This window comes from Eleutherodactylus coqui, chromosome 7 (assembly GCF_035609145.1).
Source record: "Eleutherodactylus coqui strain aEleCoq1 chromosome 7, aEleCoq1.hap1, whole genome shotgun sequence".
NCBI classification, from domain to species: domain Eukaryota; kingdom Metazoa; phylum Chordata; class Amphibia; order Anura; family Eleutherodactylidae; genus Eleutherodactylus; species Eleutherodactylus coqui.
In genome coordinates, this window is record NC_089843.1 from 128,768,647 (window position 1) to 128,786,485 (window position 17,839).

The 17,839-nt window shown below is 41.8% G+C and overlaps 1 protein-coding gene across 1 annotated transcript in view; it reads left to right on the forward strand.

The window, feature by feature from the left end:
* The window catches only part of TTC29 (tetratricopeptide repeat domain 29), a 241,312-nt gene that overhangs the window by 40,871 nt on the left and 182,602 nt on the right, over positions 1-17,839 (forward strand). The window contains exon 4 of the mRNA XM_066573669.1: positions 6,761-6,984. Within this exon, the coding sequence (XP_066429766.1) occupies positions 6,761-6,984 (224 nt within the window). The remainder of the gene's footprint in view (positions 1-6,760; positions 6,985-17,839) is intronic.

Below are 17,839 nucleotides of genomic sequence, written 5' to 3' on the forward strand. Positions count from 1 at the left end.
GCATTTTACCAAACAGAAAGTGTTGCAGGTAGCACTTTTTCTTGTGGTATTTTGTTCCTGATCTGTGACGGTACTTCCGAATGGACCTGGCAGTGATCATAAGGCCACTTTGAGTTCCTGATCGGCCCCTGTACAAGAGTGTAGCAAAGTGCTTGAAAAGTTTATTTAAAGCAGAACTTGTTCTCATTGTTAAGGTGCGTTTAGACAGATATATGGTGTCTGCTCAAAAGATGGCTTTTGAGTGATCATTTTGCATAAACTGCTAATTGGTACTAATGCCTATTAGTACCAATTAGCAGCGTGTGAGCCACTGGGAGCTGAATTTATTCAGAGGACCGCTTGCTGTTCTCTGAATAAATTCCTTTTGTTCTGCCGGTAGGGATGACAGCTAAGAACAGTTGAGACAATGCAATCAGCTGTTATCAGCTCTCCCTGGGCAGAACACAGCGTGTGGTCCGGTCCTGCTTATCAGCTGTTCTGCTTAACGACCGATTTCACGACGAACTGAGTACCGTCATTCGACAGAAAACTGAAAGATGGGCACATTTACACCCAACAATTATCGCTCAAAAGACGGCTATTGAGCGAACTTTGAGCGATAATCGTTGTGTCTAAAAGGGCCTTAAGTATTCCTTAGGAAATCTTCCTAACCATTACCCTAAAGATGATAGGGTTATTAATGGGCTCCTTAACTTCATTAGCATGTTGTTTTACCTCTCCTTTCCAGAGATGCTGCTTGAGACGCCCCAGCAGCAGCCTAGATGTGCGGGGGTCATTTCTGCTAGTGTGTGACACGTCTGATCTGCAGTGCCACTCAGCATTCAGTAGAAGGTGCCAGAGAGAGGTCATGCATTTCTTGCATTTATTCGCTTTTCTTCTTTTTTTGGAGCGCCTTCATATACACTATTTTTGCTGCATTTTTAAGTGCTTGTAAAAAAAACCCCAAACAGGTGCTTTTAAAGTCCTATAGAAAAGTCTATGAATAAAGTAAAGGAAAAAAGAGCAGGGCATGCAGCATTATGAAAAATATCCACAAATGCCAAAATGGGATCACTGAGCTTGTAGACCTTCCAGTAATTTACTATAGTTTTTAAAGGAACATCTGGCTGCAGTGTCTTTGACAATAAAAAAGAACAGTTTAACTGCTGCTGAAACCCTGCAAAAAATGCTGCAAAATGCTGTGTGCGAAGGCAGCCTTAAGTGATTATTCAGACGACCGTAGCACAAAAAGACTCACCGCCAGAAATTTCTCTGTGGGCTTATAGCCCTATGTCTCACTTGCACAGTGGAATTGTGCAGCGGATTTGGGTGTGGTATCCGTTCCCAAGTCCAAGGTGAAATCTGCATCATTTTGGCATTCTGAAATCCACGTTGCAAAAAAAGAGTTTACATGAAGTGAAATCTGCTTCGGACTGCTGCTCATAAATTTACCTCATTGGCAGAGGCATGTACATATCTGCATCAAAATCCAACGTGCTATGACTGTGTAATACCCATGTGAACAAGATCTTACAGTGGTTGCTTCTGCTCACTCACTGTATTGGTTGTTTGAGTGTTGAACTAAGTCAACCACCAATGACAAGATACCTGTCCGGATTCTCCTTACCTGTATTGTGGATGTGCCAGCTGGCACCCATGTGCAGTACAGATAATGCCACGTCGTCACTAGGTGATCACGCAGATTCCGCGACCTTTCCGCAATGATGATTCCGGAAGGGCCACGGGTCGGACGGCTTCCATTGACTTTGATGGAAACCGTCCGCCCGGAATCAGCCTAGAAATAGAGCCTGCTGCGATTTTGTTTCCTGCGAGCAGAAAATTGCAGTTGGTTTCCACTTGTGGGCAGGAAAAAACGCTTTTCCATAGCATGATATGGCAGGTATTTGCTGCGGAATCCAGATGGACGCTCGCTCCGCATTTCGCAATGCAAATATGGCCGTGTGCCTTAGGGTTTTGACTAGAAAAAGATCTGACTTTTACCAGAAACAGCGTCACTCATGTCCATGAACGCTCACAAGTGAATAGATATGTGCTGGACTACCAGACATGGCATAATGGACATGAGTGACACCGTTTATGAAAAAATAGCATCCTACTAAGGGTGCCAGATGGCATCCGAAACTCATCAGAGGGAATAATGACACCATGGCATGTTGTTGTCTCACATCAAAATATTTTTAAATCTTCAAATAAGGGTTTCTGATTTTATACCATTTTTCCAAGCATTGGAGGAGCTGGATTTTTCTCTGCATGTATCCGCACGGCTTTTGACCAAGTGTATCCATGCTCTGTCTGTGCAGCTCAGAGGATGTGGGGAGCTGGATTTACTTTTACCTACGTAATGTAGTACTTAATTACCCTTGTCCTGGCTGCAGAGATGTGGAATACTTATTACCAACTTTCTCAACGGAGTACCATTAATTGCTGGAGGTCCCAACAAGAAGAGAATTTATGATCAACTTGTTGGGAAAAACCATTTAACCAAGTAGGGATTATCCAAAGTGGACAACCCCCGTGACATATTTATACCAATAACAGAAGGACAGGCTCTCTGTTTAGAGGAAAGTACTTTTCCATAGCAGCATTCTGTAGAAGGGGCTCTTTACTGTAAGAGCAGTAAAACTATGGAACTCTCCGCCTGAGGAAGTTGTTGTGGGAATTAAAAAAGCAAATCTTGTTATTTGTACAGCGCCAACTTATTCCGCAGCGCTTTCAGGTAATTTATTACCCCCCACCAAGCTGGGTACTCTTTTTACCGACCTCGGAATGATGCAAGGCTGAGTAAGGATGGAAGAGTAAACCTTGAGCCGACTACCTGAACCAAGCGGGGATTGAATCCACAACCTTCAGGTTGTGAGCGAGAGTTTGGGACTGCATTTCTGCTGCCTTAACACTCTGCACCACATGAGACTCATTCTAACAGACTTTACAATCGGCCTGGGCAACCTTTTTGAGTTTAACTATATTCTAAGTTATAGTCACTGGATTTCTGGAGATGGGTCGTTGATCCAGGGATTCATTCTCATTTCCAGATGTGGAGTTGAAGAGGATTTTTTTCTTTAAGATGAGGGATATTGACTTTCGCCTTTCTCTGGATCAACATCACAGAATAGCAGACTGAACTGGATGAACTTTAGTCTTTTTCCCTTTTACAACCTTTGTAACCCCTTTAATAAGTTCAGTGTATATGGACTGAGTAGGCTAGACAGGTTGGACATTCCACAAACCATTTTAGTGTAACAGTTCAGATATCCGGCTTATGAGCTAACCTGCCGCTTCCCTTTATATCCATATGCTGGTGTGAACAAGGGTTTTCTTCAGGCCATTACATGGGAAGTTCCTAGGTTGCAAAGAAGTACAGTTTTTTTCTATTTTGCCTGCTTTGATAGAGAAAGTAACTGCTGGCAACTAATCATTAATGGTGCTGTCACGGGATTGTGCAGGTGCTGGGAAGGGATCTCTGTATTGTACTCCAAGGGAATTGGAGAAGGGACTTCAGTGCTTTTAAGTTTGTCATATTACAGCTTAAAAGAAAAGTGTCTTTAGTTGGGAACCATAGTAGACGTAATATTATCTAAGGGTGAATCTATCTTCTCACATTTATAAATAAGTAAGCAATGGCTCATCTGTAGTCAGTTATAATGAGACAACCCTAAAGAATCGAGACCTAACGGATTTTGGTGTCAATTTGGCACAGATTTGACCATTTGCATTGCTAATTTGAAATCTAAAGCCTATATCAGTTCCATTGTGGAATCCACTCAGAGTTTTGCCGCACTATGTGGATGAGATTTGGGGCAAATCCCTAGCATTTACATTCTGTGTGAACATATCCTCACACGAGCGTAAGATTGCCACGTATTAATCATGTGATGTACGCACTTGTGATACGCGATAAGTCGCACGCAATCAAATACATTGCCTTAAGCAGTTTCACTCACATTTGCATGCGGAAATTGTGTAATACGCGAGAAAAAAGAGAGCAGCATGTTGTATTTTGCTGCGTATTATGCGTGCAAGAGCCCGTTGCTCTCTATGGGCTCATAATCAACACGTATATACGCGCATGACGGCGCGCATGAAATACAATATCACTCCCAGACACGTGTGCTGTCCGATACCCATGAGCAGTGGGCATTGTATAGTCAATCCTGCTCTGTGAATCAGACCAAAATAGGACGTGCTTAGATTTTTGTTGCGTTTGGGGTTTTTTTCCATTGGTTTTGGCTTATTTTTTAATACAGCATATATTAGATATGGCATTTTTTTAGATTTGTTATCATGAACTACTCTATAGAAAAGAAAACTGAAAAAATGGCTGTTGAAAATGTGTAAAGAAAAGTAAATGGTACAAATCAAAAAGTTTGCAAAAAAACGCATGAGTTTCAGGGTGTTTTTAAAAGCTACCCAAAACCACAAAAAAAGAAGTCTAGGAATGCTCTCACAAAGGCAGCGTTTTAAACCCACCATTTTATAGCATTTTTGAATGGCGTTTTCAAATGCAATGCGTGATGAGGTGGGTTAAAAATTGCTGAAACGCACTCAAATAGAGCAGACAGCATTGGAAAATAGATAGATATGAGATAAATAGATATAAATTAGATAGATCTGAGCTAGATAGATAAATGAGGCAATAGGGTCAGAAGCGGCACTCCAATGGTATGTGGAAATATAAGAAACTGAATTGGTATAGAAAGAGACTCACCGCAACTGAACCGGTCCTATAGTTAAAGAGACCGGTCAGTTCGTTGATCCACGTGGGCCTCTCAAACCAAACTTAATATGATAAAGGTTGGCGGTCCTAAGACATCCCTGAGGGAGAGCAGCAGCGAGCGACTCCAAACAAACGTGTTGAGGAGGAAAAGGTACAATCAAGATAAAGAAAAAAAGACTCACTTTATGCGCTCCGTCAGATTGATATAGTTTGACGGAGCGCATAAAGTGAGTCTTTTTTTCTTTATCTTGATTGTAGATAGATAAATGGATATCAGATGGATAGATATAAGGTAGATAGACATGAGATGGCTAGACAAATATGAAAGATAGATATGAGCGAGAGATGGATATGAGAGAGAGATAGATCAATGGATAGATATGAGATGGATATATAGATATGAGATAGATAGATATGTGATAGATAGATATGTGATAGATAGATATGTGATAGATAGATATGTGATAGATAGATATGTGATAGAGAGATATGAGATAGAGCGAGATATGAGATAGATATGAGATAGATATGTGATAGAGAGATATGAGATAGATGGCTAGATAGATATGTGATAGATAGATATATGATAACTAGATATTAGATAGATGGATAGATAGATAAATAGATATGAAATGGATGGATAGATAGATATAAGATAGATGGATATGAGATAGATAGATATGAGATAGATATGAGATTGATAGATAGATAGTTAGATATGAGATAGTTAGATATGAGATAGTTGTGACATAGAGAGATGTGACATAGATATATATGAGATAGATAGATATGACAGATAGATATGAGATAGTTAGATATAAGATAGAAAGATATTAGAGAGATGTGACATAGATAGGTGTGACATAGATAGATATGACATAGATAGATATGACATAGATAGATAGGTGTGACATAGCTATCTATGTCACACCTATCTATCTATGTCATATCTATCTAGAGATAGATCTTAGGTAGGTAGGTATGTAGGTAGATAGATATGAGAGAGAGAGAGAGATGTGACATAGATAGATATGACATAGATAGATAGGTGTGGCATAGATAGGTGTGACATAGCTATCTATAGATAGATCTTAGGTAGGTAAGTAGGTAGATAGATATGAGAGAGATAGATGTGACACAGATAGATGTATGTGACATAGATAGATTGTTAGATAGAATGCTCTAGGAACCCTTCCAATGTTTGTGTTTATGAAGTTACAATATTCCCATTGCTGTGCTATGTACAGCTGATATATTGATACATTTATAATTTGATGTGAAGGTGCATACACTATATAATGCAATGAAATTGTATTTCAGTGACCACTGCATTTCCAAAAATGATTCGTTAAGATTCTACAATCAGGATAAAAAGGGCATTTTTATTCTTTTTACATTAACATCATTTAAATGTATTTTTTTTTCAGCTTGTTTAATAATTGCACAGAAAAAATGCGACTGTAAATTGGTTATAAAATTAAATAGTCAGTGAGTCCATTAATCTAATTCTGGGTCAAATAAGATTCAGAAACTCCAACCTCCTTTATTTACTTCTTTACTAAGTGATAACCTTTATGAGCTTTTCTAGTAAATTATTAATGCTCGAATGGTGTTTTATATGAAGATTAATGATCCATTCTACACAGTGGTAACATTCCCTTCCTGAAATGAAATCATCCAGCATACTCCAGTCGAGGAGCAATCTCTCCTTCCCCTGCAGTGACCAGGTGGAGTCACCACAGCCTCAGACAAACATGTCCCGGAGCCTTTCCGAGAGCCGGTCTCTGGGTCGTCCACTTATGTTGTTTACAAGAAGTTGTCGGAGCACTTCTCCCCGAGTGTGCTCGTAGCGGCCATTCAATAGCTGGATTATGCTAAACGTGCAACACGATGCTCAATTACACCACAACGCATGCTGCACCGCTCAATGCAAAACATTTACGAGGCGTCTCAAACGAAATGAATAATAACGTGCAATGTAATGCATGCGCTAATTGCAGCCGTAATTATGAGGCTATTTAATTATTTGTTTTCTTCTTTGTGCAGCTATCAGAATTCATTCAAGCACAGCATCTGCATAGAAATGCTGCGCCAAGGCTATCACAAGTCTTTCTCAGAACTCTTTACTCTGATTCACAAGTGGAATGCCTTAAGGGACGCTGGAGGGCCTGGGTCAGCCATATGGCAGCAAAAACCCTTGGAGGAGCAGCACGAGAAACTGGATCAACTTCAACATTTCCTGACCAGGGCTGAGGCAGCCCAACGATCAGGTAAGAGGGGGAATTCTGGGAAACATAGCAGCAGGAGCTGAAGCATTGAGAGCCTGAGGCGAGGATTCGAAATTGTTTCATCTTTGAGTTTGAGACATTACTACAATTTAGCACATATCAGCTTTACTCTTATCAGCCGTATAGCAAGATAAGTAGTAGATCATAAAGTATAGTTAAAAAGGAAAAGCCTGGCATCAAACTGTGCCTTTCTAATCCTTTAAAAAGAGAATCAGGCAGAGAAAGGGGTGCATGTATTTTAACATCTCTTAAGGGAATATTGTTGTTTTATATGCATGAGAGGTCTGCTGGGAAGCTTATGTATGCATAGCATTCAGGCAGTGTCATTTTTTTTGTTCTGGCAACACCGCCGCATTAAGCAATGTTGCAGTGCCATCTTGTACTTCCAATATATACCATGCTAAGGTAATGAAATAAAATCCAGGTAAGGCAATAAGCAGCGCTGCCAAATGAAACGCGATTCTTACCTAATATTCTGATTTACGTTTTCCTTGAGATTAAATATTAAAATATGTATTTATCGTACGTGACGCGAATGTATTATGCACAGTGGCTTTACTCGTGCCCATAATTTCTAGGTTTTAGTCTAATTTTAACATTTCTCTAATCAGTATGCATAATTGCAAAGTACTAATTAAATTGCATAAATTATTTTGTCCTGTAGATGTGTGTTGAAATTTAAGTTTGTTCCATGCAAAGCCTCTTGACATTCTTAGCATTTTACACATATGTAATATATTGGGAGTCGTATAAAGAAAGTTGCTAAGAAGGCCCGAATTATCACATATATATCATGATGAATCGCTTATTACTAACTGAGCACCAAACTGAACCTGAGTCTTTATATTACGCTGCCTTTGCATTATTACTGCTTTTATTTAACCCTGGAATGCTATTCTGGGTAAAAATTGTCCCCATCAAATTTCCGAAATTCTCTAATTGGTGTCACCAGAGCGCTATTAATTTAATTTCTTTTATTACAACACAACTGTATTGAGCTCTTATAAGTATAAAAATATACCTGGCAATTGTTGTACAAGTACTTTTGTAAAATAAAGGTGTAGTATTAATATCTGTCCAGCAAGATATAGTATTGTAAGGTTAAAAAAACGCTCCAATTAATTTTTTTTCGTTCGTTATATAGCTAGTCCTTTGGTATATATGAGTCGAATAGTATTAATCCTTTTTATCTAAATAAGGGAGATGGAACAATGCCTCCACAGTGCCACCTATTGGAAGGCAGCATTACTTCAGATCAATGTTAGACTCTTTCTACAGGCCTTGTAACAATGACCGGAATTGAAAGCAAAGCCAGATTCCATGCACAGACAGCTGTTTCGGGGGGTTTGCCCCTGATCAGTGTAGAGTAGGTTTCTGGCTTTGCTAATGAGAGGCCTGTGATGTAGTTCAGAAACACTATCTTTTCTCCTTAGGGAGAGCATCTAGACGGTGAGTGAGTGAGGAGGTTTAAAAGGCTATTCATTCTCCTCTGGGTAATGTGCAAATAAGGGAGATGGAACAATACTTTCACAGCGCCACCTTTTGGAGGGCAGTACTTTATACAAATTTTAGGAGTCTTTTTTCTCAGGTGGTCATGTAATCTCAGTTCTGATTTACTTGGGTTTATATGTACTCAACTTAGTCAGTTTTGTAATCAATGTAATTCCTGTGATGGAACCTACCACAAAAACTCTCCAGAGGGAGACACAGACACTACTATGTGATGCTGTGCTGATGTATCGGGGAAGTGTTAGTAGAGCATAGAAAAAGTAAGCAGGGATAAATCTCAGCATCAAGGTGCCTGATAATCATCGCACAGGAGGCTGCACTGTATGGAAGTGACTGTAATATACATAGGAGACGTCCAGAGTGTAATAAACTATCAGGTGAGGATTGCAAGGATGGAAAGATGTGTTTTTGCTGGATCGGCCCTTTATTTAACACTGACATCACCCTTCCTACATTTGAACACATATCAGCAAGAGATACAGTAATGTGCAAATGTTTTAGGCAGGTGTGGAAAAAATACTGCAAAGTTAGAATGCCTTCAAAAATAGAAGTGTTGGTAGTTAGTTTTTGCCAATTAACAAAATGTAAAAGAACAAAGGAGAAATCTAAATCAAATCAATATTTGAGTGACGTAACTCCGTTGCTATGGTGATGTACGTGTCGAAGCACCCTATGCCATTGTGCATGCGTGACGGTTATCTGCATCGTTTCGGGCTCTGCACATGCCCGGTGGAGACGTCATACTCCGGACTATAGTGACGCTGTAGTCTCTCGCGGGATCTCGGCAACTCCCACGCATGCGCGGTGAGTTCTGTTAGATTCCGGGACCGCTTGGACATGGAGAAGGTGACAGAGGAGCACATACCAGGTGCAATATGTGATGTTGTAGATTTATGTATGTAAGTAGGGTATTGTGTACAGCTATGTGGTCTATGTACTTATTGGCTGATGTCTGTGTTAGGTGTTATTTATAATATGTATTGTTGCATTGGCTGATTATGCTTGACAAAGACCGGTAACAGACTGGTCAAAACGTTACTATACTTTTTATTGCATCCGGGTGCTGCTTCTACATTCTATTTTCTCTGTGGACTGTGGAACCATGGTCTGGGATCCAATTTGAGGCTCTGCACCATTGGATCCTGCCCTTGTGGGGCAATGAGTGAGTGCTGCTTGTGTGTTATTTTTCTTTCAAATCAATATTTGGTGCGACCTTCCTTTACTTTCCAAACAGTATCAATTCTTCTAGGTACACTTGTACAAAGTCAGGGATAACTTTTTGATCAGTGAGGGCCTGGGTGCTAGCAGCCCCACTGTTCCCAAGAACTGGAGTTCCAAAGGTCCCTGCATGATTGGAGCAAAGTTCACCCTTGTACAGCACTATTCAATTAATTTAATTGAGGGCACCGGTATTACTGAGTGCTTGTACTCAGCAATTTTAGGCGCTCTCATTCAAATGAATGGAATAGTGGTGTGCATGTGTTTCTTCTGCTTCATACATGCAGGCACCCTCAGGTCCTCCCATTCCCCTGATTGGCAGAGGTCCCATTGGTCGGATCATCACCAATCATAAAGTTATTCCCTATTCTGTGGATAGAGGATCACTTTATATCTTGACACAACCCCTTTAAAGTATATTGTGAAGTCTACATACACAGTGTTTTATTTTTGTAGCCATTTGGGGGTCCGTGTGCTTTTTATCAAAATTCAGCAAGCTCTAAGTATGGTGTTTCCACTGGTTTTCTCCATAGGTTTCTCTATAGGATTTCATAATTGCCAGGAAAAACGGTTGTCCAGGCTTGGATGTTGATGGATAAATAAGAGTTATGATTTTTTTTAAAAGTGGGGAAAAAAACTGAAAATGGAAAAAAAGGGGCTGTTTTATAGGGGCAAAAAATGGTCTCTAGTTTCACGCAAATAAAGCTTATTCACTCTGTAATGAGATGTTTTGCAAGTTTCTAATATATTTTGTCTTTCAACTCTCTGCTAAGTTTTGGCCGAGGGCTGCAGGCACTTTAGCGATGGTCTCAATAAGGTGTGGAAATCCAGAAAGTTTACTTCAACTCTTTACTGAAGCATTTAGCTTACATTGCGATTGGTAAACAATTGCTTGGTCTAGCCATTTAAGGCCCATTTACACGCAACAATTATGGCTCACAATTCGCTCAAAAGCCATCGTTTGAGTGATAATCGTTGTTTGTAAATGCTCCCATCTTTCACACTTGAACAATGATTTTTAGGTGAGCATAAAGGCCATTGTTCAGCTGGAGAGAAGATAACACAGACCACGTGCTGTGTTTGCTGTTCACAGTGCTGTATTCTCCACGGGAGTGCTAATTACATTGTATTCAGCTTGCAGCCCCATGGCAGAACAAAGGACCTGTATGCAGAGAACAGACCACCTGCTGTTCTCTGCATACAGGTCATGGAGTCTGATTTACATGCAAATGAAGGTGACAAGCTGATAATGGACATTAGTGTCCATTAGCAGTTTATGCAGAACAATAGCTAAAAACTAGAGATGAGCGAGCACGCTCGGTTAAGGCAGATACTCGAGCAAGCATCGCTCTTCTCGAGTAACTGCATACTCGTTCGAGTACATGCGGCAGGAGGCGGTGGGAGCGGGGGGGAGAGTGAGAGATCTCTCTTCCCTCCGTTCACCCCCGCCGCTTCCCCCGCATTTTCTTGGACGAGTATGCAGTTACCCGAGAAGAGCGATGCTCACTCAAGTATCTGCCTTAACCGAGCGTTGTCGCTCATCGCTACTCAAAACCTATCTTTTGAATGATTATCTTTGCATGTAAATGGGCCTTTAGACACAGGCTTTATTCTCTATCAGTATTAAGTGCAGCAGTGGATAACAATCTTCTCCAGCCAGAGGTAGAATCCTTTCATACAAATGCAAAGTTATGGCAACAGTGGTTCTCAGTGAAACCTCCATAAAGCCTGCACACTGGTGCTGTGCCAGTGGCCTCTCTCTCCCTACTGTTGCAGATGCAATGTTTATAGCTCTGCTTACAGTCTCAGTTGTTTGGCCCCTACCTATTGCACATACAGTACCTGGACATTGCCTTCTTCCTGACGCATCTGCAACATCACACTTTCTCTAGGCACTCTACTAGATTGCTATGCTTAACCAGCAAAAGAAAGGTGCACCTAGCAAGGGTGTTCAAAAGAAAGAATGCAGATAAATACCGGTCTGTTAACACCTCCCTTTGGCTTCTGATGAGGGCCTCCATTGAGCTTTTTGTTTGAAATCCTAAAAACGGTACGCCTGGATGGGAACTAAATAGAAACTATCTCAGCCATTAATCAAAACTGCTAAAACGGAGACCAACAGGTTTCCGATCGGTTCTGACATTTTCTGTCGGAAGGAATAGCGTGGTGAACCCTGTTGTTTTCAGCATAAAGTGCCAGAAATCAATGTAAGCCAGCTGAAAGGAGACCTAATGGAAGTTTTCCTTAATGGCTGAAATAGTTTTCGTTTGGGTCCGCTCCAGGGCTGCCATTTTCAGGATTTTAAGCAAAAACCCTTATGGGAACCCTGTCAAAAATACATTCACCAACATCCACCCATAATCCAATTCTCCTTTTTTATATTTGTCTCTTTCTAGGAAAAAATTAAAAAAGGGAAAAAATAGATCTCTTTTAAAAAAAAAAAATAAACTGATTCAGAGTAGATGGGGCCTTTTTTTATACTTATATATGCGCCAAATATCAGCAAACATTTGCACATTTTTTCTTTACTGATTTAGTTAAATTTAAAAACTCATTTCCTGCTGGTTACATAAAAACGCAGTGTGAAAAGGGACTAATGGGCTTCTCCCCTGACCACCACCTGTAAAAGCAGAAGACTCATTATAGCATCACATAGCCATCGAATCAGGACAACAGTCCCTCACCTCTCGTAAGGGGCTCCTCCACTCTTTACATCCCCACTGCTTTCAAGATCTTTGTTTGCTGGCAGTGGATGAAAACTTGTACATACTTCATTCTGTTCTCAGCTGAGAGGGTACATCTGGTAAGAACAAGTTCTTTGCCAGTTTTTTAAGCCTCTGGATGTAAACAGAAATGTCTTAAAATGGCAAGGAATTGAAACATAAAATATAATTAATAGTTCTACAACTTTTCATTATGTAATCATTAATAGAGATGAGTGAGCACCAAAATGCCCGGGTGCTCGTTACTCGAGCCGAGCTTTTTGTAATGCTCGAGAGCTCTGTTCGAGTAACGAACCCCATTGAAGTCAATGGGAGACTCAAGCATTTTGCAAGGTGACCCTTGCTCGGCATAGGTGATCTATAGGTTCTCTCTCTATCTCTCTCTCTCCCCCTCCACCTCTGAAATTTACCTGAGCACCTCTTGGTACTCGCTCGAGTGACGAGTACTTTCGAGTATGCTAATGCTCGATCAAGCATCAAGCTTGGACGAGCATGCTCGCTCATCTCCAATCATTAATAGAGATGAGCGAACGTACTCGGTAAGGCCGATTTCGCAATCGAGCACCGCGATTTTCGAGTACCTCACTACTCGGGTGAAAAGTTCTCGGGGGCGCTGTGGGGCGGCGCGTGGCGTGGTGGAGCGGGGGGTAGCAGCGCGGAACAGGTGGGAGCTCTCTCTCTCTCCCTCTCCCCCCCACTCCCCTCTGCAACCCCCCGCTCACCCACAGCGCCCCCGAGTACTTTTCACCCGAGTAGTGAATTACTCGAAAATCGCGGTGCTCGATTGCGAAATCGGCCTTACTGAGTACGTTCGCTCATCTCTAATCATTAAGCTTTGTTTGCATAGATCTGGAAAATCTCTTTAATGAGGGAATACTAAAAAGGACTTATTGCAGCATAATATTGTAAATATGAGCAAGTTTTATTTCAGAAAGTAGTTTAGGGTACCTGTGTTGTCTGACATTGACATTTTCCTGCCAGATATGTAAATGAGCATCCAGCATGTCCAGCTGGCAGGGGCGATTCTGGCTTCTGCATATTACAAGTTTGATACGCTGTCCCTCCAGAATTATAAACTTGTCGCTCTATAGTAGTGTCAGCAGTAAAAGTTCTCTAAACCTGCTGAAATCCAGTGTCATATATTTCACACCATTAGAATAACATCCTGACCAGGACCCCTCATATATTCCGAGCATGCTCAAGAACACACACTATGTCCTTAAGTTCCCTTTGTTGAATATTACAGCTTCTTTTGCCCCTTCTCTGGGTATCAGCACTTCTGTTCCTGCACGCCAGCAGGTACTGTATACATGTAACACTGGACAAGTCACTATGACTAAGTTAGTATGATTTACAGTGCTCGAAATGTGCTTCTCACTTTGACCAATACTAAGTGCCATGTGTACATTCTATGTGTACAATTAAGTATAGTGAAATATCTGGTCTAAAAAGAGTCAGAATTTTGTGCAGCGCATTGACTTCAGAGGGGGACACCGCAGCATCCAGGGAGCGGGTGAGTATAAAAAGTACATCGCCCGACTCTCTGTCATGTCCACTAACAACATCATAACTTAGCTTATGCTGCTGACAGGTTCCCTTGGGAAGGAGCAATAATTCTGACTGCACAACATCTGATATACTATACATCTGCCTAAGGAGAGATTTTTTTAGGTAACAGTAGGTAGTCTCTAAGGTATGTCCTAAAAGCTGCCTACGTAGGCTTTAAAGTTATGACCTCTCTTATGCCAAGTTATAAAAGCAAAACAACAACTACACACTTTTGTCACCTTTCCACAGTCAGCCCTACATTTTGCCTTTAGTAGCAATGCTCATGCTCAACTGCTGCTTTATTCAACAGCAGATTAACCCTTTCCAATCCACTGTCTGACCTCTGAAGACATTATGATTTTAGGCTGTACAGCTCCGATGTTGGAAGACGTCCGTCGGGGTTCTCTTACTGTATATTGCCAGCCTCTCTGCTGACGGAGTCTATCCATCGTGTCACCTTATGCAGTACTGGCTTTAGTCAGCATATAGTGCCGTGTATAACAGCAGAAAAAGAGTAAGCCCCCTAGGAAAACCAGGATACAAATTGGATCGGAAAGGGGTAAGGGTATGTTTACACGTAGCGGAAATGCTCAGGATTTTCCACAGCAAAAAATTACACAGCATTTCCGCATCCAGTACCGAGCTGATTTCAGAAGATATCGCGCTCCCTCTCACCTCCGAAGGCTTTGTGCTCTTGGTGCTTCCTTCACTGGGCACCCGGCGGCTGCTAGTGAGCACAGCACCTCTGGTCAGGTAATGCGGAAGTGAACAGCAGCACTGCGCTCACTAGAGGCCACCAGGTGCCCGGCAAAGGAAGCGTCGATGGTGCGAAGACTTTAGAGGTGAGAAGGAGCGCGACATCTTCTGACATCAGCTGTAGATGCTCAGCTGATTTAGAATCAAAATTCACACTGAGGCCTTAGTCAGATGGGCGTTTTTTAGCGCGATTTGCGGATCGCATGACGGATGCGCATGCGCAAATCGTGTGACCGGGGGCGAAAAATCGCGGGAAAAATCTGCACCTAGCCACGTTAATCGTCGCAGCAAAACGCCCGTCTGACCGGAGTAAAATCGCCGTGCGCATCAAAATGCACATGAAACTCAGACTGGCCGGAACTAAGTTTTGCGGGCCTTTTTCGCACCTTTTTCGCCGTGCACATCAAAATGCGCATGAATCTTGGACTGCCTCCATATTACGAGCACCTTGTCAGCCTTTGCCATTTCATTCAAGTTCTCACATCCTAGAAGACTATGCACTCGCCAGATGACGGTAGTACAGTGCGGCGTGCTCGCCAGCGAAAAAACGCAGCTAGCTGCAGTAAATGATTTTGGTGTGCACATTAAACACAGAATGCAGATAGGCGCGATCTGCGATTCGTCGTGTCCTATGATTTATCGCATATCCGCATAAAAAGCAGACATGTGACCGATACCATAGCGAACCATTGGTTCTATACATATTCGCGAATCGCATGCGCAAATCGCGTGAAAAAACGCCCGTCTGACTAAGGCCTGATGCTGTGGATTTGTATGTGGAAATGCTGCCAAATTTTGCACAGAATTTTACACAGTGGAATTTTACGTGTAAACGTACCTTAAATAATAAGGTAAAAGATGTCACCAGAAATGTCACCTCTGTTCCCTGCTGCTGCCCAGGCCCACCCAACTTCAGCCCCTCACACACATTTACTGCCGCAGCACTAATAATATGTCGTTAATAGGAACAATAGTTCACAAGAGCCCAATGGCCAATTACAGGCCACTACAATGCCCACCAAATAAAAATCACTGACGCAGCCTGTGATTACTTGCCACTAGAGATAAGCGAGCGTACTCAATAAGGCAAACTACTTGAGCGAGTAGTGCCTTATGCGAGTACCTGCCCGCTCGTCTCTAAAGATTCGGGTGCCGGCGGGGTAGAGTGGTGAGTTGGAGCGGGGGGGGGGGGGGGGAGTGAGAGAGTGAGAGAGAGATCCCCACTCTCCCCAGCCGCTCCCCACCCCCCGCCGCCACCTGAATCTTTTGAGATGAGCGGGCAGGTGCTCGCACAAGGCACTACTTGCTCGAGTAGTGTGTGTTAGCGAGTACGCTCGCTCATCTCTACTTGCCACATCTTTTCATAACATGTGATAAAGTCGCAGGGGTGAAGAAGACTGTACAGTCACACCCGGGGAATGGAGCAACTTTTACAGCGGTTTTTATTTCACGTTTTCGGCTGCTGAGCAGCTATTTCTGTAAAGCCAATAAACTCAAAATGTTAGTGTTCTTAAGGAGTTAATGCATTGCGAAAATATGGTAGTACTGTCTATGCAGAGAGACGGATCTGGCTACCATTACAAATTTTGTAAAGCAAAATCTTAAAGATAGTATGCAGAAGGTAGAATGATTACTGCCGGCTCAATATCTTCTCATCATATCTTATTCATTGATCATTGTGGATTCAAATGACTTTCCAGCCTTTGTAGAAATCAATTGTTAGGCAAGCCGTGTGGGTGGACAGGAGTCAGGTGCCACATTGGGTCACATATAGAAGTGACTGCGAGCATGTGCTAGACGGTCACATTGTATAGGGGAGGGTCTTGGGGGTAATTTCATTACCCATATTCAGTGCTGGAGGACATGCTTTGTGGCACTAAATGGGTTATGTAAAATGAATAGATTGAGAAACAGTTGGTCATCTTATTGATTTCTCCTGCTTTTCACAGCTGCACACCAGACTCACTGTCTGCTCACATTACTAGTGTACAAACGGATTTATCATATCCTAGATCCCATACTATATTACAGTGACATTCGAGCGTCTTGTTTCCAAACTTAAGAATAAAGTGGGGATTTTTTTTAGGTATTTTTCACACAAATAGGTTGAGAATGTCATTATTGGTTTGGATAGAAGTAGCTATATTCAAGCGCAAGAATTGTGACACAGAGAAACATCTGGTTGTTCCTAAATCTGTTTTCTTGGTAGAAATGTCCCAGAAATTGGGTTAAATGATTAACCTTTTGCACTTGTCATGTCATCGCACTCTTTCATTCATGGCGCTTATATTAAGATAAAGCCATTACCTTGCTTCATAGTTCGCTCTCTTATTTAGTATGGGCCTATGGAAATTAGATTCATTTTTGTTAGAGATTAGGAATATTGTAATTGATGAGGCACATTGTGTAAGGGGAAAACAATACGGAGGTACGATGAAAACGTCCCTGACAAGAGCAGCAGAACGAAATAACGCCACATACGGAAATATTGATATCAGTAGGTAACTTTAAATCGATTTATTATAAATAAAAGAGGTAGAGAAAATGTGGAATCACTGTATTCAAATAATTATGGGCAGGCTCACAAGGGCGGAATTTAATAGTGTATTACGCACACGTAATATGCGGTGGATGGAGTCAATGAAGGTACGTTGTTTTTCAGTGATCCATTCACACTTGCATATATACATTGTGTATAATGAGCATAAAAAGGAACGCAGCATATTCTATTTCACTGGATATTACGCGCGATAGAGCCCTAGTTTTCTATATGGGTGCGTAATGAACTATATTGTGAATGTGCGGTGTTTATATGCAACGTCGCTAAGCGACAGAGGAGGACGTTCAGAAAAAAATAATAAAACTGCGCATGGTGGCGTAAGTGAGATACACGGTCATATGCAGGAAAAAATTGCTGCCCTACACGGCAATAATCCAGCTCATAGAGCGGTAAACTGCTGGATTATATGTGTTTGTGTGAGCCCGGCCTAAGGCCTCCTTCCCACGAGCGTGACGGGCTCCGCAGCGTAATATTACGCAGTGAAGCCCGTCACGGCGCCCCCCAGAGCCCCTATACTTACCTG